Source organism: Lissotriton vulgaris, chromosome 8, assembly GCF_964263255.1.
Source record: "Lissotriton vulgaris chromosome 8, aLisVul1.2, whole genome shotgun sequence".
In the NCBI taxonomy this organism is placed as follows: Eukaryota; Metazoa; Chordata; class Amphibia; order Caudata; family Salamandridae; genus Lissotriton; species Lissotriton vulgaris.
This window is the reverse complement of record NC_141696.1, coordinates 139,968,021-139,989,413: the sequence shown is the minus strand read 5'-3', so window position 1 is coordinate 139,989,413 and position 21,393 is coordinate 139,968,021. Positions and strand designations below refer to the sequence as shown.

The 21,393-nt window shown below is 46.7% G+C and overlaps 1 protein-coding gene across 1 annotated transcript; it reads right to left on the bottom strand.

Moving 5' to 3' along the window:
* Positions 1 to 7,146: 7,146 nt before the first annotated feature.
* On the bottom strand, positions 7,147 to 20,572 carry LOC147693619 (dicarboxylate carrier UCP2-like). The gene is made up of 8 exons (XM_086933831.1): positions 20,439 to 20,572; positions 19,328 to 19,472; positions 14,990 to 15,228; positions 14,179 to 14,389; positions 11,652 to 11,843; positions 11,403 to 11,504; positions 9,337 to 9,517; positions 7,147 to 7,803 (listed from the first exon to the last, which is right to left on the bottom strand). Exons 3-8 carry the CDS (start codon positions 15,113 to 15,115, stop codon positions 7,689 to 7,691), a joined length of 927 nt encoding a protein of 308 aa, XP_086789957.1. The 5' UTR covers positions 15,116 to 15,228; positions 19,328 to 19,472; positions 20,439 to 20,572; the 3' UTR covers positions 7,147 to 7,688.
* Positions 20,573 to 21,393: the final 821 nt, after the last annotated feature.

Here is a 21,393-nt window from a genome sequence, read left to right as displayed (position 1 = left end):
AGAAATCAGTGAGTGCTTATGCTTGAAGTTAAGGACACGACTACAGGGCCCTGAATAGACCCATTTCAATGGCCATTGCTTATATCCTTACTAAACTTAAGCAGTATGGTAAAAAGACCACATCCCTGGACGCAGAGCCGCAGCACACATTTTGTTTTCCAATCCACAGATTGCAGTACCTCCAGGATTGGTGCACTAGTTACAAGTCCAGGGAAAACAAAGACAAGAAAACAAAAATAGCGCTTCACTGACACTCTGTACTTCACTGGCAAACTCTGTAAAAGTGACACTACTGTGTTTCAGTGTGAATAAAATCATTTTGGCCAGTTTGCTACCACTCTGTCTTACTTTAGTTATTTATCTATTTTCATCTTTTTAGCCTTTTATTCCCAATATGCACTTTGGAATTAAAATGTCAGAAAAATATGACATTTCCAGCAAAAGCGTCTTTTTTGGATCCATTTCCCAGGGAAGCAAAGAAAGGAGAGGAAAGAGTGAGGACCTAGTCTTGAAGTGACGGTTTTCATGGGCGTCCGCAGGGGGGGGCAAGGAGGGTCGCTCCAGGGGGGGGCAAGCGCCCCTCCTTGCCCCCCCCCCTGCGTACGCCCATGCACTCTGGTGCAAGGGTGCCAGCTTTGTTGTGAGACTGTGCGCCATCGCAGGGGGAAATGCCAGGCTGCACCATATCTTTGGTAATATGGTGCAGCCTGGCTTTCTAAAGTGGCGAGGAGGTGTTAAGCTAAGGAGGCCAACACCTCTCACCACCACTTCCTAGATAATACGCCCCCAAATCGCTAGTTGATCCCAATTGAAAGTTACAATTGTAAAATGTTAAAAGGCATCTCCAATGATAGCCTATGGGAGAGCTTGTCCTTGCAATAGTGAAAAACGAAATATAACAGTATTTCGTTATCAGGACATGTAAAACACACCAGTACATGTACTACCTTTAACATACACTGCATTCTGCCAATGGGGGTACCTCGGGCCTTCCTTAGGGGTGACTTACATGGAAGAAAAGGGAAGTAGGTGCACTCGCCAGTTCAACATGGCAGTTAAAACTGAACTCAGACACTGCAGTGGCTGGTCTGAGACACATTTGAAAGGCTACAGGTGTGGATCACACAATCAGTGCTGCAGGCCCACTACTAGCATTTGATTTACAGGCCCTGGGCACAGTGTACTAGGAACTTACCAGTAAATATACCAATCATGGATAACGAATCATAGTCACAATTTGCACAGGGAGCGCTTGCACTTTGGAAATGATCAGCAGTGGCAAAGTGCCCTGAGTACCTATGCCAGCAAAAAATGAAATCCAGCACACTCAAAAACACAGAAGGTAGAGGCAAAAAGTCAGGTGAAACCTTGCCAAGAATGCCAGGCCCAACAGTTATGCCTAGGCCTCTCATTTATGCAGGCTCCCCATGATGCCAATTCAGCAGGAAAAGAGTTTGCAAAGAAAGCAAATCGAGGGCTCTTGGTAGCATAAAGTGCAAGTCACAAGAGGGCTCAAACCGGCATTGCTGTGGTGGATGTTTTAAGCAACTCTGAATGCAGGACAGTGTTTCCTACATGTGTCAAACAGGATGAAACTTACAGCAGATACATCCATGGATGGATGGGGAGCTCATCTGCTGTAACTCTCAACCAGAGGTCTATGGTCAGATGTGGAAAAGTTACTTGAATGAATTTAAATTTATATAGCACGTAGCTTCCCTGAGGCCTCCTAGCGCTTCTGGACCCAGTGGCAGAGGAACAGCAATGTTAGAGCGAAGCCTTGAAGAGATGGGTTTTAAGGAGCTTGCGGAAGGCCAACAGATTAGTTTCCTTCTGCAGAGTGAGGGGGAGGGACTTTGAGGTTAGATTCATTCAGGGGAAAAAGTGTCCGCCTCATCTGGCTTAGTATTTTCCTAGGAGTGGCCAGGAAGGAGAGTCTTGGACGCAGATTCCAAGGGGGGTGATAGGGAATGACAAGGGAGTGAGTAATGACCGGAACGGTCTTCCGAATGGCTCTATGAGCCAAGCACATGGCTTTGAACTGTATCCTGGCAAAAATTGGGAGCCAGTGAAGGCTCTTTAGTGCCAGTTTCGCCGAATGTCTGAGAAATCTGGAGAGTTGGTGGGCCGCACAATTCTGAATCACTTGCAGTTTCTGAATGGTGGACTGGGGGGGGGCTTAGACTTTTTTTTACAAATTAAGCACTGGTTTTACAGTTTATTCAACTTATGCCGTCATGGCATTTTAGCTCATCCTGATGAATGCTTTTAAAGAACGTGCCCGTTTCTCTCCACTTCTTGACGAGGATAACACATTTGATACTTGTTTCAATACCCATTTGCAATGGGTTTTTGTTGGTAATAGTGCAAATAAAGCTAAAATTTAAAGACACAGGTATCTTTGGGGAGATACTATATGGCCCCAATTACAGCAACCCACTAGATGTTATATTTAGGCTTGTCAAGTACCATACTCGTTCGAGCATGGCAAAGCAGGAGAGGGGGAAAGGAAATAACCAAACACTGAATCAGCCACATTACTCAAAACTTGCAAACAATAACGAAAACTTAATGGGGCACACGCCCGATCCCCACCCTGCACAGAATTTGAGGAGTGTGTTGGGGTAAGATTGGACTATTTCAGGGATACTGAGGGGCTGTGGTAGGCACTGTCTTCCTGCCACTGCCCCTTAAAAGCACACATACTCCAGGATAGTGGAAAGCACCTTGCTAAAGCCGAAGCAATAGGAATGTTGCAACTTTATTTCCCAACCAGGGATCCCTCAGGGGTTAGTAGAGGAGATTAAAGCCAATCAAAACGATATGAGAATTATTCTTTTGTATTGTATTGGTCGAATTCTTCTGTTTGCATATTGTTTCAATAAAATCATTTTGAACTTAAAAAGCGGGGCATCCAGCCGCCGTCACGGAGTGGGCAGCCGATACCTTTCGTAAGTCCTGTGTGACAGGGCCCAGTGTGACATACATCACGCGCACCGAGCCTCAGGACTGCTGGCACTGGGGCCACGTGGGGGTGTGGCGTCCGCTTCCAGCTCAGCCCTACACTCACCCACACAGCCAACACTGACATCATTACTCATACTAACATTCTACACACATCACTGGCTGAGCAGCAAGCTGAAATTATACCCAGATCGCATTTTCCTTGCATTTAATTTTGGGGATTCTCTTTAATGTGTTTACCATTTCCACTCCACTACATTTCTTTCTCTAGGTTGATGTGTTAGGTGTATGTCACCTGCTTTAATTGCTTTGTTTTGGGTGCTAGTCACTCATTGCTTTGTTTGTGGAGTTTCCTTCTTCCTGTGTTTAGTGTTTACATCCTCCTCCCTAGTCTGGCCAGCTGGTGGTGGTTACAGTGGTTTCATTACTTCTTGGTTAGTTTTTTTTTAACTTAGTTTATGTAATTTTCTACGTTTGCTTTTCTATTCTTTTACTATTTCCTTCCTTTTGAAACTGCTTCAATTTCTCTGCTAAGTAAGGAGAGGTCTGTCTTGCCTAGTTCTTTACTCTGTTTTCGTGTTTCACTTTACTTAGTGTTCTCATTGCAATACTGTTACATTTTGTATTTTACCAATTTTTGATTTCCTTTACTGCTTCTTTTATAAATCACGTTTGACCTTGCTTATTCTAGAATGTTTTCTTACATATGTGCATTTGCAATTCTTGTATTGCAATTTCTTTGGTATTACTGTGATGTTACTGCAATGTTGCCCTTTACTTTCTTTATTTTATAAAGAGGGAAGGTGTTTTATATCTAAGGTTTATACCTTAAATCGTCCCTATTTCTGATTCTGCTGTTCAGCCAGTGTGAGTGGAATGTTAGTGTGAATGTGAGGTCATTGGAATGTTTGGTATGCCGGGTCTGTCAGTTGGATCCTGGTCTGAGAAGCAGCCCTGGTTGGGCTTGATTTCTATATCGACTGGAAAACCCATCTGAAGATCTAAGATTAATAAGCAGACCATCTGTAACCTAACCAAGACTACTGAAACATACCTACGGCACAACAGGGGGCCACTAGGCGCTAGCCAGCAAAACCGCAGCTTCACAAAAACTGGAAAACATTACCTGTCGTATTTTGCATGAGAGTGGATTTCATTGCTGTTAAGAAACTGCTGTTGCTAGTAAGTTTACACAATACTCCGCACTACCGGAAGTTAAAGGGCTGTGCCCTGGAAGAACTTTGCTGAGTAGTTATGAGTCACAGAACCATAAAGACCAAGACGGAAGGCATGTGCGCCTGTGTAAAGACTACGCAAACTGTTTAGTACTATTTTACTAAGTACTATTAACCAATGCAATGGCACTTTCAGTGAAAAGTGCCTGTGCTGAAAATGGTGTACTAAGATTTTGCAGCCTTGAAAGAGTCCAGGAAAATGAAACAGGTCAGCTGCAGTGTTTATGACTAAAGATTTACCTGGATGGGTTTTTGAATTAACAGGAATCATACCATTTGTGTTTGGACCGAGTTTGACCACAGAGAAATTTGGACCTGGCAAGGAATCAAATACAATTGTGTGCTTATTTGCCATTTTGTTTCATGCCAATAAGAACGCTGCTGGTTTCAAGATTAGAACATGGACAAAGCCTCTAGGTCTGGCCTTGACTAACAGTGTTCTTACTGCCACGCTTCGAATTACCACTACAATATAGGGAAGAAAAATCGAAAACTGTTTACTATGTGTGAGAAAGTGCCATCTTTCTTGCATTGGTATGCCCCCACTTCTGAACTGCTGATGTGCTTTGACTGAGTGTGCCCTGTGTCCCTGCCAATCAGGTACCCAGGGCCTGTGTTCCTTCTCTAAAAAGAAAAGCTATGCTGAAACAAAATACCCAATTGGCATCTCTGGCCACCTGTCAGCCCCTAGTAAATGGTACCCTAGGTACCCAGGGCATGGTGAACAGAGAAGACCCGAGGGCTGCAGCACTTATTCTGCCACCCTCAAGGGCCCTGTACCCTGGCACCCACACACTGCCTTTGCAGGCTGAGTGCAGAACTAAAACAAGAGTTGACATGGCACACATCCCTGTGTGCCATGCCCACAGACCCCACTACCCTGGCATACTTCAGTCACCCCTCTAGCTGTGTGCCCGCCCTACGCCAGAGGTGAGGGCACAGGTGCATGAGCCCTGTGGCCCTACAGTACCCATGGCCATTCCTGGGCCCTGTATGTGCAGGGATGCCATTTAAGAGTATATGGTGCTGGGAGGTAGTCATTACGAACTCCACAGCACCATAATAGTAGACACTGAAGACTGACAAGTTTGGTACCAAACTTCTCAGCACATTAAACCTGCACTAATGCCAGTGTGGGATTTATTGTAAGATGCACGAGAGGGCATCTTAGAGATGCCCTCCAAACCCCGAACCTAAAATCCATGTCTGGGCTGAGTGGCTGCCACACCGCAGACATGTTGCTGGACCCCTGGGTGGAGAGTCTCCTGGGCCTGCAATGGCCATCCTGGGCGAGGTGCTAGGTCCCCTCCCCCAGAATGGACAGGGGGAAGCTTTAAAGGCATACCGCCTCTGAGAACTTCTCCAGACCATTTGCTGTACCCAGCAACTGGCCCCCCACCTGTTCTACCCCCACTCTAGCGGGAAAAACTACGTCAGGAAGGAGGGTGTGCCAACCTATGCCAACTCCACCCCTCAGGTGGAGGAGGCAAAGTGAAGCACGACCCTGGGCTCCGGCCATCTTGTAGATAGGGAGCCCTGCCCAATCCCAGCTAGGCTCCTGCCCCCCTCCCACAGGAGAAGAGCAGGCTATGGGGGTGTCCTCACCCTCATGACAGACTCTTGGTCTCTGCCCTTGCCCTACCTGTAACGCCCCTAAATTTACTATTTAGTATTTAGTGTTTCCCTAAACCTTCCTTCCTCAGATCCAGATATCAAAAATAGAATAAAGATCAGCCGTGCAGCTGCTAACAGGACAGCAAAAACTGACTTGGCCCCAGCCCTACCGGCCTGTTGATCGTGAAACCTGCTCCCACCTAATCCCGGCCACCTCTGCAGTCAGCAACCATGGGACACCCAGAGGACCTGCCTGCCTTGACCCTCTCGAAGATTGGGACTCACATCAGCAGAGGCTCTGCTGAAACAACCCACCAGGTGCCCACGAGGAAGCTCCGGACCAGCACACTGCACCAGCCGAGGCCGGGCCAATCCGAACCACGACCACGTCCCCCCGGCAACTGGGACCTGAAGTCGTGTGCCCAAAGACCCTCCTCGACAAACCAGCAGACGCCTGCAGACTCAGAACCAGGGGTCCCCCAAACACGACCAGCTGAGGGTAAGCTTTTCCGACACCCAAAGACACCCTACAGCCCCCTGTGCCTTCCTTTGGGGTACCTACCTGTGCTCTAAGATCCCAACTTACCTCCCAAAGTGCTGGTCGCCCCTGGAGAGTCAGTCCCCGAGCCTGCAGCTTTTGTTCCCTTTTCAAGAGCACCCTGCACCCAGCCGCCCAAGTGCCGCTGGCTGTGACCTTTGTCCTATCCTACTTTCCCCCTTGCCCTGAGCAAGTGACCAGGAGCCCAGCTCCCAGAGCCGCGTGGCCTGCTAGCCAGATGCCACCAACAGAGGGCCCCCTTTCCCTCATTGGACCCAACTACCTCTGCACCAGGCCGCCCCTGTGCTGCTGGGATTGAACTAACTCACCTGACCCTGGGGGGACCCCCCCCCACCACCCCCCCCACCCACCCACCCCCCCCCCCCCCCCCCCCCCCATCTGGATATAAAATCAAGTGTCCTGAGTTCAGTCTTTGAGTGTGTGAAACTTTTTGCTGACTGAGTGTGTACAACAAATGCTTTACATGGTCCTCTGGTACTGCCTTACTGCTCGACCAAGCTACTGCTGGAGTGTAATGTCAGTTCTGACTTTAACCTCCGTTATACCTCTGGGGTTGGTGGACTCTATACACACTGTACTTAATTCTAGTCCAGTATAAAGAGCCACTTTCTCACATTATGGCAAGCAAATACTTGGTTTACCACAGCACTTCACACCAGCTGAGCTTTGTAAGGTTTCATCCCGCCCTCCGCACTTTACCCTATCCAGGTTATGAAGCAGTATACAAATTAAACTGCAAAATATTCATTAATAAATGCCAAGAGCACGGTTATGTCATTTTTAAATTTTATTAGCCATCTTTCATAAAAGTGACAAACATTGGGGTACCATTGCTGCAATTTTAAAAGTGAATTCAGGCCCTTTTTTCAATAAAATTCAGCTTCCCTGTTCTGCTGGCACAGATGTTACTAATCACCTCCCACCCAACACCCACTCACCAACACCTGCTACAGAGGACCATTCTTAGACAGTAAGCAGGAGGGAGTGCCAGCCAACTAAACATTAAATACAGCAATGATGAAAGAAGCAGACAAAATAAATAGAAGGGTGCAGCTCGTTGTACATGTAGGGAATGTTTCACATGAATTTATTTTTTTTGCGTACAGAAGAGCTAAACACCCAAGACTAGCAAAGCACAAGTTACTGTTAAAAAAATCCCCATTTTATGAGACCCAGCTGTTCGTTAGTCTTAAAATGTGCTAAGCACAGGACAGCAGACAATACCTAGAAACACAAGAGAAATCAAGGCTAGAGGTAGAGTTAGAACAATCCTGAGTGCAAGATCTGGAGCAGCCTAAACCATGCTCCCAGCAGGCTCAGAGGGGAGCCACCCACGAGACCTGGGCCTGCATCAGGGCCCTCTTCAGCTGCTCGTAGGTGACAAACATGACCACGTTCCAGGATCCGAGCCGAAGGAACGAGGGCATAAATCTGAAAGAAAAACCCAAAAACAGTCTTAAGCATCAATGTGATCCATTATGACTCCATCACCATGCATTCAAATCAACCCCGAAGGTTACCAACATGTCATGCAGATACTCTGAGCGAGCACAGCCTTACAAGAAGTCCTATACGCCCTCCACGAGAGCCAGGAAGCACCAAGCGATATCTGTGGGCATGGACTACCCATCTGCTGTGCCATAACAGCTTCATTTGAGCACTGATGTTGGAACAAAACCGACCAAGGCTCAGGTTATCTTGATCAGTGGTTCCCAACTGGTGGTCCAGGGACCCCTAGGGGATCCGCAAAGCCTCCTCAGGGGTTCTGCAACTGCTTAGAAAATTAACCGTATATAAAAGGACCTAAATGTAAAATTACGTTTTAAAGTCTACTGTAAATATGAAGGTATTTGAACTGGAGGCTAAAAATTAAATTAGTGTTCACATTGATTCGTAGAAGCAGTGCAGGTGTATCAGACAGATTATAGTATGGAAAATCAGTGGCCTTAAATTGAGAAAAGCTCCAGCCTTTCAATTAAAATTTGATACATGTTATTTATGAGTTTGTGAATTAAATAAAGTATCCTCCTTTCTGTATTGTGTTCAAAAGCTTGGGCCAGGGTCCCCCATCTTCCAGAAAAGCCTCCCTGCGGGTCCCAATATTGATTAAGTGATGTCCTCAGCATTCAAAAGGTTGGGAACCACTGATCTATAGCCAGAAGCAGCAGGTATACTAGAGGGCGAAGAAAGGGATGCCAGTGAGCTAGATTCATTCAAGTGAGCCTTTAAAGGATAGTGGACCAACCCTCCCTCGAGCGGGCTGAAGATTAGTGCAGGGGACGAAATACTATTCAAAGATCAGGTTCTGCAGATGGCCATGATCGAAGCGTTACAGTCAACTAACACTGCTACAGAAGCATTAACTGGTGCTAACACTCTCCGGAGGGTCAGGTTATTCAAGTGCTAGAAGTTTGAGGTAGTATGAGATGAGCATGGCCTTCCTTAACCCTTTGAGTGCTCATGACGAGGTCAGCTCGTCATGAGCTACAGTGCTCATGACGAGCTGAGCTCGTCATGACCTCGCCCGTTCTGTGGAACGCTCGCACGCTGGGCTGATTCCCCTGCTGTGCTGAACGTTCCATTGGAAAGGGTGTGGCCATGACTAGCTCAGCTCGTCATGAGCACCAGAGCGCCGTAGCTCATGACGAGCTGACCTAGTCATGAGCATGGGGGCGCTGTACGCGCCCCCCCCAAACCCCCAACACAGCGGGGGAACCGCCCAGCACGGAAGGGGTTAAACACCTCCCTCAAATCAGTAGGATTTATGGCTGGGCACCAATTACAAGCGAGATAATACTTAACCCAAAATCCCAGTATAATCGTGGAGTAGGGAAATTTGGGCTGGAGCACAAGTTTGTTCTGCAATTAAAACCAGGTGTGGGCAAGACACTCGCGGATATGTCCTGGATCCCTAGTTACTACCACCTCTGGGGTTTAAAAACTCATTTTCTGCACAGCACTTACCCCTTGTAGAAGGCCAAAGGCCCTTCCTTTCTGAACATGGTGAGCGCGCAGTTTAGGGCGCTGCCGTACTGGCCCGGGGCAGAGTTCATGTATCTAGTCTTCACTACATCCACTGGGGAGGCGATCACAGTTGTGCAGAATCCAGCACCGAAGGCAGAGGTGAAGTGACAGGGAAGAGTATCTGCGGAAGACATGGACCAAAAGCTTATTGTCTGCATCCAGCACAGAGCAGAGACATCACCCACGTGACTGCAAGTACAACTCCCCACCAAACACATCAACCACAATGACAAAGCACCAGCATGCAACACTAAACTCCTGTCCCTGTGATCTAAAAGGAAACCAGTAACTGAAAGTACCGCCACAAGTTTGTGTCCAGGAACACCTGCATGTGTGGTGTAACCTGAAGTTTACCACCACTGCTCAGTGTGGCACAGGGGCATGACATATGAAAGGCAAAGCCTGGAGTAGATCAGGATGCCCTCTCCTCCAGTGATTGGCATACTATACAGCTCAACACCTGGCATTTTTGTTTAACCAAATTTGAACAATTTCAGCATTCAAGGTGAAGTTTGTGCAGCAAGGTGTAAACACATTGACAAGGTCTCGTGACTATTAGCATAGCTAGATCTGTGCAATCAGTGAGACTGTAAATTACAATTCGCTCCCCAAAAAATTACATGGAATCTTACATTTGCACTGCAGTGAATAGGAGTTTTAGTACAGTTGTCCCAAGTAAGTTTAGCTCACATTCATTTTCAATACCAGGGAAATCCTATAGACACCCTTCCCATAAGCCAACATGTAGTTCAGATCCTTCCAAGCAGTTCACTGCCACCCCTGAAACATCCTAACCCTACCATTTGCCACAACCACATCATCCGAGGCGCCTCAGGAAAGCTTTATTCTAGGCAGTGTGTGCTCGAGTGGCAGGCTCCACATGGAGTATACATAAGCAGTAGGTCTGGCTTGGTCTCTAGTGACACATCTGTTAGAAATGGGATTTCTGGTTGGCTAAGGGTTGCACCAAAACCAGGCAGAAACCACCACGTCAGAATAAGGGAGTTACAATCCTAAAATAACCCCAGCTCACCCCCTTGGTAGCTTGGCACGAGCAGTCAGGATTGTCTTAGAGGCAGTGTGTAAAGCATTTGCACATAAACAGTAATACAATGTAAGCATTACAAACAGACACCACACCAGTCTACAAAACTATCCAATATTTTTATATACTTAAGACCAAATACGATAAAAACACACTGTACAGTACTTTGAAAGTAGTTAATTCACCAGATGTCTTTAAATTGCAAAGATACGATGAAAGCACAGTTCGTATGAGTCGGTAGCTCGGTCTAGGCCTATCGCGATGCTGAAAACAGTCTCAGCAGTTCAAGCTGACCGCGTCGGTACAGGCCAGCAACAGCAGTACAGATGTGTTAACAGTACCTTTTAGTGCTACCATTTGTCCCGACCACATCATCCGAGGCGCCTGAGGAAAGCTTTAATCTAGGCCCAGTGTGCTAGAGTGTCAGGCTCCACATGGTGTATACATAAGGCAGTATGTCTGGCTTGGTCTCTAGTGATACACATCTCATGTACAACTGTCCTGCCCTTTCAGGGGGAAGAATGCGCACTTCAGTGCTTAATTTGTGCCGGTGGTTTCAAGTGCCCGACACAGGCACTTACCACATGGTAGCGGGTTTGTTTAATTTTGCAATGAGCACAACAGTTCAATAATTAAATATACATTAAAAATGGACTGCCACCCAAAGCTAGAATACTTCGGGCAGCAGGTATTGGTCATGTCCCATGTATATTACAGGTCTGAATGGTCTCACTTGTAGGAGTGATGTTAGCAGTTGTGCTGGTACTGTCATTATCAGTACTGACAGGGTAATGGGTGCTTTTTTAAACACTAATTAAGCCTTAGCTCACTTCATACAGTGCAGACAAATAAATGTAGACTTTCCAACTCTGAATCGCCAGCCACCCCCCACCATTCACAAAACAAGCGTGCAACCCTCCAGAAACTGAAGGGGGCCACCCAGTGTCAGTTCCCCACTCACCTGTCATAAGGTTGGACTTCAGCAGAAGGTCTTTTATCAGATCGTAGGTGACCAATTCAGTGCAGTTCACGATGGCATTGCGAGTGATGTTGGGTGCAGTACCTAAAGACAAATGGGAAACAGTTTAATGTAAAGGCAACCAGCTTCCCAACTATGCCCAACATTGTCAAAGCAGCCATGTTGAAACAAGATGTGTGCCAGCTTCTCGGCTGCAGCGTGCAGTGCTTCAAGCATCTACAGAGCACAAACCTTTCCAGAGGCCCTTCATGCCTTCCTCCCTGGCGATGGTTTTATAGGCTTCCATGGTCCCTTTGTATCTCCGGCTGGCACTGTTTGCCTGGGCCTGAAACCTCACCTTCACCACGTCTGTTGGTTGGGCGATGGCCACGGCCATGGCTCCGGTGGTGCATCCGGCAAGGAGCCTGCTGCCAATGCCAACATCTGGATGGGGACAAGGAGGGGATTTTAGGAAAACAGGATGTAGCAACACTAAAGAAAAAAGTTGCCTCTTCCGCTTGTGTGCGTGTGCAACACATCCTACAGCCTACCAATAAAAAACCAGTTTCTGGCCTACAATAGAACTTCGGGTCTATAGAGCCCGAGCGGAAGGAATTCTAAAATACTGTTTAAGCACAGCCAAATGAGAGATCCAGCTATGTCACTTCCTGCGCTGATGGGCGTACCACTAAAACCGTTAATGCAACACAAGACTTCTACATTTGGCTTGAGTGGGTTTAGCCAAGTTAGACTACCTACAGTCTAGTCACAATTTAACAATTAGACAGTTTGAAGGCAGGCAGCTGCCAATCTGATGCCACAACACAAATTACAAGGATTCCTACAACTGTGGTAGACTAGCCTTGTGGGATTTCAAATGTATGGCAAAAGATCACAGCACACTCAAACGAGAGCAAGCCAATCACGTGTCTGCTTCTGGAGTGATCTATAGTACTCTGAACAGACCCACAAGCATAGCTAGCCGTGCCAATATGGCTCATTAGAACATAAAAGCATTGTTAACACAACTGGAGAAAGCGAGTGGTCATGGGCCAATTCTGGTTGCTCCAACATGCCACTGTGGAGTTTTGCTTCATTTGACATATTTCTTCAGTGTGGCATGTTCTAACAGCTTTAGAGACCAACAGGCTAGAGCATTATATTATGAATTCATACCATCCCGCAGCCCATCTGTCCTTAACTGAGATGAATGCATAATGTAGATCAGCTGTCTCCAACGTTTTCTGTAATGAGAGCTACTTCTGAACAGTAGAAATTGCCATGAGCTACTGAAGTCCAAGTATCTTGCACTTGGTTCTAAGACCTCGCCCAGCTACCTGGACTTTATCCCCAGAGTCCTTTGAGCCCAATGCATTAAGGGCAATTTTAATTCTCCCATGTCAAAATGTCTTTACAGACAGCAGGCATTTTACATAGTGGCTTGTACACATGGTGTCCTATTTAAAACAGGAAAATAAGTAATTTGTTTAAATGTGAGGAATTTAAGGTGAGAGATGTGCTCCATAAAGAGTTAGGACTTTAAGGAAACCCGTTAGGACGATGTTTCATAGAAGCACGTTTCTTAAGATTCATTTTTTCAGTAAAAAATAGTTGACCATCTTCTGGCCACTAGGGGCAAGATGCCAGTGTACATGCAACTCTTTGAACTTAACATACCGCAGCAGCAATTCCGCTTCGGTGCGGGCGCCCATTACGAGGCGGGGCCGCGGCAGCTAACGGATGTGCGCAGCATTACAGAGGTAGTGCTTGCGACGGCCGACAAATGCCACAAGGGGTTAATGATTAACTCAGTCTTAATTTAATATTTTTCCCCTTCTCACTCATTTCAATTTTCTCAATTAAAAGCAGACAGATACATTTTGTTCCAATATAGAGTTGAGAACGACTTAAGAGTTAAATACCTCAGTGCGTCAGTGACCCACCTGGGTCATGAGTGGAGCACTGCTCATTATCAGGCTCTACTAGCTGCAGCCTGATAATTATCTAAACTTAAGATAAAACGCAGCACTTATTGAAGTTCTTTGTTAAAAATGAATGTCGAGAGCTACTCTGAAGGTTTCTCTGAGCTACTGCTAGTTGATAGCTACTCTGAAGGTTTCTCTGAGCTACTGCTAGTTGAGAGCTACCCTGAAGGTTTCTCTGAGCTACTGCTAGTTGAGAGCTACCCTGAAGGTTTCTCTGAGCTACTGCTAGTTGAGAGCTACCCTGAAGGTTCCTCTGAGCTACTGCTAGTTGAGAGCTACCCTGAAGGTTCCTCTGAGCTACTGCTAGTTGAGCTACCCTGAAGGTTTGAGCTACTGCTAGTTGAGAGCTACTCTGAAGGTTTCTCTGAGCGACTGCTAGTTGAGAGCTACTCTGAAGGTTTCTCTGAGCGACTGCTAGTTGAGAGCTACTCTGAAGGTTTCTCTGAGCTACTGCTAGTTGAGAGCTGCTCTGAAGGTTTCTGTGAGCTAATGCTAGTTGAGAGCTACTCTGAAGGTTTCTCTGAGCGACTGCTAGTTGAGAGCTACTCTGAAGGTTTCTCTGAGCGACTGCTAGTTGAGAGCTACTCTGAAGGTTTCTGAGCTACTGCTAGTTGAGAGCTGCTCTGAAGGTTTCTGTGAGCTAATGCTAGTTGAGAGCTACTCTGAAGGTTTCTGAGCGACTGCCAGTTGAGAGCTGCTCTGAAGGTTTCTCTGAGCTACTGCTAGTTGGCAATGGACTGGTTAGAGGCACCTGGTTAGATGGAAGTTAAACACAAAAGTGGACCTGCACTTACGTTCAGACCCCTTGGTGTAGAACTGCTTGACGGAGTCGTACAGCCCAATCCGGACCGAGGCGAAGCTCATCTGGCGCTGAAGCCCGGCGACCAGGCCGTTGTAGAGACTCTTGGGGCCCTCGGTCTTCACCATGGTGCTGATGGTCCCAAACACGCCCCTGTACTGCGCCGCCCTGGGCTGGCCGGGCAGAGACTTGCTCTCACCTTGTATCTGCACAAGAGAGAATGGGATGGAAAGGGTTTACAGTGATGGGCAAGGCCCAGGTCACTAAAACCAACTGAAAGAAAAGGCTCTGTTCCACTGCCATCCAAAATGCCATTCTTGGGCCAGGGGTTACCCTTCGTCCGCTCCTTTGAGTTAAGGGAAGAAATTGTACAAGAAAAGGCTAGTGAGTGATGGTTGGGAGCAGTTTGAAACAGTATTAAGAAAAAGATTGCAATATACTGGTAGACGAGGCTGAGGGTTCAAGAGATGCAGCCCATCCGCAGCCGAGACGCCACCTGCATTAAAAAGTCACGTGACAGACATTTCAATGAAAAGAAACAAAATTAAATACAACGGTCCCACCCATCTTTTCCACTAGGACCATCAAGCACCTAAGAGTTGCAGTCTTGCAGAAATACTCTGGCAAGGGGACAGCACCCAGGCATGGATTATGGACCTATGCAAAACCTAAAAATGCAAGCTGTGTTGGACAAGAGGCGGGGGAGAAGTACAAGCAACCCAAGAGGCCAATGGCCTGCTGGAAACTCAGTGATAATCTCCAACAGATCAGAGCACCATGAACAAAGGAAAGTATGTTAGTGTTACCTGGAGCCGAACTTTGGCAGTGTCCAGTGGGAAGGTGAACAGGTCCGCGATGCAGGCAGCGGTCCCAGCCCCTACGAACTTCACAGCCGCAGTGGCAGGCACATCTGTAGGCTTGAATCCAACCATGTTGACGGACGAGAGGTGATCAGGTTAAAACTCGGAAAAATAAATTTGATGGAAGGAACCTCTGTGGATATGATGTAGTGATAAGACAAGGCAGATGAACTCTGGCCCCAAGTCTGCAAAAAGAAAGCACAAAAACATGTAGGAACAGCAGAATAGACAACAATGGAAATAGCAAGTAAAGGAAAGCTGTGCGAGGACCCCCTTGCCTGGTGGGTGCTGGGGCCCAAATGGGCTATTATGAAAATGGCCAGTAGCCATAACTGCTGGATGGCTTTCTCCTGACAAGCCAATTTAAAGTTTCAAGTTTAAATTATATCAATAACACTAGGTTCAAAAGTCCAGTGAGGTTTCCAGGGGCTGAAGTTTGAGGAATCAGGCCCCTGGGGTAGGGTGGCGGGGCTGCATACCTATTCCATATCTGGGCCTGTTTCTGTCATCAAGCCTTGGTGGGTGAGCCTGTGTGCTTACTATCAGCAAAGTTAATGTCTGTCTTGCTGTGTATTCAGCTACCTGCCTCCACGGCTGTTGCAAAATCTTGGTAGGCTGGGAAGTGACCAGCACATCTGTGCTCAACCCAAAAATTCCTCTGCTTGGACAATCCTCCTTTCGGCACATTTTTTCTGTGTATCAGCGTTTCTCTTCCTTTAGAAAGAAGCAGTGAATGGACACGGTTTTTACTTGTTTCTGAGTTATATTCCAACAGGCACATGCATCAAAAGAAAAACCGGTCACAAACTGGCAGATTCCTAGAATCTGCCCCTGGTATTTTTGCATTTGTGATGCATCATCCCAAATGCAAAAAAAATAAATAAAAAATAAAACGCAATTTAAGTGAGCTCTAAATTGTGATTACTTAAATTGCGATTGCATTTAGGGAATTGCAAATTGAGATTCCTTAAATACAATGCATTATAGTAAAAACATTCGTGATTTCACTAATAGGGGGGCGCATATTACCATGAAGTTGACCTTCATGGTAATTTGCAAAAACTTTGAAAAATGCACTTGTGCATTTTTCGATGTTTCATGTTTCACACAGGGAAATTCCCAATTTGGAAAAAACTGCCCTCACTCACATACCGAAGTATGTGACATGCTTCATCATAGGGCCTGCTACAAACACCCTGGTGTATTTTATTTTATTGTACTTTATTAGAACCAATTATGGTACCCTTATCAGGATGAAAAGAAAGGATGGGAAATGCCTTATTGAGAAAAGAAGGTTTCTCAATAAGGTATTTTCCCATCCTTTCTTTTCTTTTAATCCTGATAAGGGTACCATAATTGGTTCTAACAAAGTAATTCTCTCTTGGCACCCCTAATCAGTTTTAACACGTCCTTACTGCACTTATTTGTGTCGCACATTTGATCCACGAGGTGTTCCTCTATACACGGTATCACTTATGTATGTTACTCGTTGTACGTATTTACGTATTGCGCTGTACGTCTTGTAACGTGGAAATTTATTATTTTTTTCCCCTCCCTAATGCTCTGCCCTGGATGTGGCTACACCAGGGCGTTTGTAGCAGGCCCTATGATGAAGCATGTCACATACTTCGGTATGTGAGTGAGGGCAGTTTTCCAAATTGGGAATTTCCCTTTGCTTATATCGAAGAACTCTTTATCCCATTGTTGTGAACATAGTCCTTTTAGGGGGTCTGGGGTATTGGAGTATAAATAATTTGGCCCTCTCCCCTTGTGTGTGTTTAATCATGTTTCACACACACATGCCCTAAGGGCATGTGTGTGCGCAACATGGGCACAAATCAATTAAGGTGTCCTTTTGTCCTTTTGACACCCTTGCACGCTGAAATTGAAAGCGCAATTTGCGAGGATCTATTGGTACTCGCAAATTGCATACACAATTTCCCATTCATTCCTATGGGCTGCCTGCAGGCCCATAGGAAGGAATGGGAAGCCATACATTATTTGCGACTCCCAAATAAGGAATGTGTAGGAATATTTTTGCAGCGATTCCTACAGGCAAGGCTTTTACGTGTCCTTAATTGAGATTCCTTAATTGTCGTAATTAAGGACTCGCAAAATCCTACCTTGATGCATGTGCCAGCAAGGGCCTAACCCAGACCATGTCTTAAGCTGTGGACTGCTGTCTTACTGCCCTTGCAGCCAAGAGGGAGCAACTTTAGTAACCAGCAAAGCGGTCAAGTTTCCTGGGTCCCAATGGGAAGTGCTGCTTCAGCGCAGTGTTTTTCGGACCTGAAGTCTCTTTTACTCCATTATAAAACGGGACTACAAGTCCCAGCATTCAAGTGAAAAACCTGGACTGGAGTTCACAGCTGGAGCAGCACACCATGCACAGACCTGGAAACGAGGCAAGGGTGGTGCAGTTTGGGGATCTAAGACTCGCGACCAAAAACTGGTGATACAGAATGGTGGTTTAAGACCTTGGATAGAGAGTTTTTCAAATTGCTATGGACATTTAATTTCTTAGTGAAATTAGAAGGTGAATATTTTAACATATCAAACTTCATGGTGCCTGGTTGTCACGTTAATTATTCGCATTTAATAGTAGGTGTAGAGCTACCCTACCAAAAGAGGTCGCTGTTAGTCTAGCCTTAACACTACAACAAAGGATGTGGCCAAAAGGCTGAGCTAGGATTAATTTTAGACTCTAGATTGCAGGCTGCTATCGGGCCAGGCTGTTATCGGGCCTACTCGCCCCGGGATTGGCTACTCCTGTGAATAGGATGGTCTGTGAGCATAAGGTTGTCCTCCCATTTGCTGCTTACACAAAACTGTCTTCCTATTGGCTGCTCCGGTTACTAAGCTGAGTGAGGAGAAATTGGAGGAGGTCGGACCAGTGCCTTTTGAACACAAGAGACAATGGGATGACCTTTCACACAGTGGCAGCAGGAGACGGCCATTGGCTGAAACGGGAGCCCATAGCCTATGGCAATGCTTCCGCCCAGAACACAATACCATGGACCGGGTATTGTTAACATGCGGGAAGCCAGGGTCCAGTGACGATAAATTAACGCAATGGTTGGGTGAGGGAAAACACAGGCCTCATTCTGCTGCGGCTACAGACAGCAAAAATGTTATTTAGTGTAATTTTTTATAAAGCGCGGACATTACCCAAAGGTGTCAGAGAGCTATATATCTGACGTCAGAGGCAGAAATGCACCCCCTCTCCCATGAATTTATTTTCAAAATAAATCATTAAAATCCCCTCCGGCCTGCTTCTACATAGTGCATGTGCGTGCTAGTGGTGTATCCTACTTTTATTATTCACTCCTTTGTAACATGATCACCTCACTTTCCCTCTCGGAACGTATCGTTTGCTGCCTCTTGCATTTGGTTTGCTTTTGATACATGCACAATTGCCTCATGTAACGTAACGCTTGTTCTTGTGTTTCGAGTATCTGCCATGTAGTGCAGTATTATACCTCAATTTGTACTTTGTTCACTTTTGTAACACGTCACTTTTTCCTCCTTTTGTAACGCATCGTTTGCTACCTCTTGTACTTGGTTTGCTCTTGACACATGCACAATTATCACTATTGCCTCATGTAACGTTTGCTCTTGCTAACATGTAATTTTTCCGCGCTATATAAAAAACGCATTAAATAAATAAAATATTAAAACATGACGCGCTGCTGGACTATCGAGTCATCGCATTGCACCAAGCATCCTCCTACGACCCTCCCCCCCCCCCCCCGGTGGTACTGGCCGCTTGGGAGGATTAACGATCCCATCCATGGCAGTGGAGTCTACAGCTGTGTGTGGGGTGTAATACACGGAGGTGTTAACAGGATGTGCGGGGCAATAGCACCCGGCATCAAAGGGAATGTAGTGGGAGCCGAAAATGGTGCTGGTGACGTAAAAACACCGCCTGTGGGGGCGGTAAATCTGTCATGTCATTAGAGGAAGTACTTCAGGCTGTGGGGTGGGGGGGGGTGATGCAATAACTCCGGCGTGGACGCGTTTTGCGTATCCGGGTGCCACACGGTGAGTCAGTGTGAAGGTTGTTAAGGGTGGGGGGTGCGGGCCGGCAGGTGCGCGAGTACTCAAGTCGAGTCAGGAGGCGGACCCTGCGTGACCTGATGGGGTAGCCATGGATGTGTGAGGCAGTGCAACAAGAATCAAAGAGGCGGGCCCCTGTGCCACTGCGCCTGCTGCACCTTTGACAGCACCGTCTCTGGCTCACACCTCACTCGTGCTTCGGGGCTGGGCGCATGCGCAGGGACTCACCTTACTCAAGTGTTTCAGGACGCGATGGGCGCAGGATCAGGATTCCCTGAAGGTGTCCCGCACGTCGAACTTTCTTTCCCGGTAGCCTTGATCTTCCATAGGTGAAGGTTCAGAAAACAAAGTGCGAATGAGCATACTACTTATCCTGTGGAGAGAGAGAGAGGAGAGAGGGGCCGTTAGTTCACACTGAGGACCCCAGGGCGCGCATACGACGATCAGTCACTGGGGTGACCAGACAGGGAACGCCGGGAGGCCTATCCGACCCTTCCAGGCACTCTGTTCATGGCGACTCCCAGCATGACAACTCGCACTCATTCAAGAGAAAGAAAAAAGTGAAAAATTTCAGAAACTTGCAGTACAGTCTGTAAGAGTTCTACACGGTGTAGTGCTACCCATGTAGGCAAGCGCTTTAGAACCCACGCGGGAGTATGTAGCGCTATATAAATGGTATAACACTGAACGGAACATTGGTAGCCTGCCACATGCCGACTGTGCCATCTCTAAACCGACGGCCATAGCATTATACGACAAAAGAACTTCCCTACAGCACAACACTGAACAAGCGATAGAGGGAGAGGGGGGCACTTACAGGAGTAAGACACCGCCAAAGATCCATTATACAACAATACAGCGCTATAAGACAAAAGCGGTCTCCCGAGAAGACAGCACACGGCCACACTTGCAAAACGGTTGTGAAGGCACAACAACGCCCCACAAAAAGCAAACCCTAACCGTACCAATAGTAGGGGAACCCCATCAAAAGGAAAGGAAGCCAACAAATGTTCTCCAATAACGGGTGGGGGAATTTAAGAATATTACAAAAATGTCTTCTGATAATCGTTAACATTCAGAGAAAACGACCTTTCCTGTGTACAAAAAAAATAAAAATAAAAAGTCCCCTCACAATTTAAGAACAGAGGGGTGCCTTTACTATAACGGGACATTAGTAGCCCGCCAGAGTGCTTAAAACCCCCACAAATTGAACCAGAAGAAGCCCGCCATTCCTGGCGCCCAACAGCTGATCCAGTGACACAAAAGGTGGACAAGACAAAAAGCGCACAAAGGCAGCCGAGACCCCGCGAGGCGCTAGAGCTGAGCGCCCCACACTTACCTGGTTACAATTATTTAAAAGAGGGGTTGAGAGAAGGTGGGACGGAGCCGGGGGAGAGTGGCGACTGGCGTCAGCAAGATTGTAAAGTGCCGGGTCTGGGTGAGTGAAAGAAGCCGGTTCCGCTCTGTCCTTATATACGGGTGAGCGCGCAGGGCAGGGGGCAGGACATCCAAGGTAAAGCCCGCCCACCCGGACCTGCTGGTACCGCCCCGGAGCCGGCAGCAGCATCCCCTGGAGCCGCTATCAAACTGGACCTGTGGCGCCCCCTGTGGTCGCCTACCAAGCGCCAGCACATCCTTCGGTGCCATCCCGGCCCTCCCACCTCGCACCGGTGACTGAAGCCATCCTCCATGACACCCCTAAATAGGGGTTTCTGCCATCTGGCCGGTTTTTGTACCGGCTCCACCGGCAGTTCAATATCCTGGCTGGCATACAAATAACAAAAGCACCTAAAGTGGGTATGTGTAGCTATTCTCAGTACATACTTCTGGAGCCCCTTAATTTAAACCTCACCCTTACTTGTTGTTTTAACATATATTTCACTAATATACTCTGTGTGCCTAACTTTATTAATGTGGAGTGACGCATTCAGATTTATTCCTTGTAGAAAACTAGAGACTCATGAACATGTCCACATTACTGTTTAGTTTAATCATGAAAACATGTCGTTCTCATTTATACTTATGTCTCAAGTCGTATTGCTTTTATTTGAAGCATATTGCATATGTAATCATGAAGGCATCATTCATTTTCCAGTTATTTTAAAGTTATACCTGCATTTATAATCATGTATTTGAAGTGCAGTGAACATGTTTAACTAGGACTTTGTTTACTAACGTGAAATTTATTTTTCATGCTCTACATGTGCTTTTCCTTTGCAGGTGCGTTTTCATAGCTGGAGAAAGTAGTATTGTGTATTAGAGATACTGAGGCCTGAGAAGAGAAATCTTGGCAA

Bases quoted from the DNA above. Each gene is read 5' to 3' on its own strand.
- LOC147693619 (XM_086933831.1), bottom strand. From the start codon at position 15,115: ATGGTTGGATTCAAGCCTACAGATGTGCCTGCCACTGCGGCTGTGAAG. The intron at 11,505-11,651 runs GTTTGTGCTCTG...ATTTGTCTTTAG, and splicing joins CATGAAGGGCCTCTGGAAAG to GTACTGCACCCAACATCACT. The intron at 7,804-9,336 runs GTAAGTGCTGTG...TTTTTCTTTCAG, and splicing joins CCTTTGGCCTTCTACAAGGG to ATTTATGCCCTCGTTCCTTC.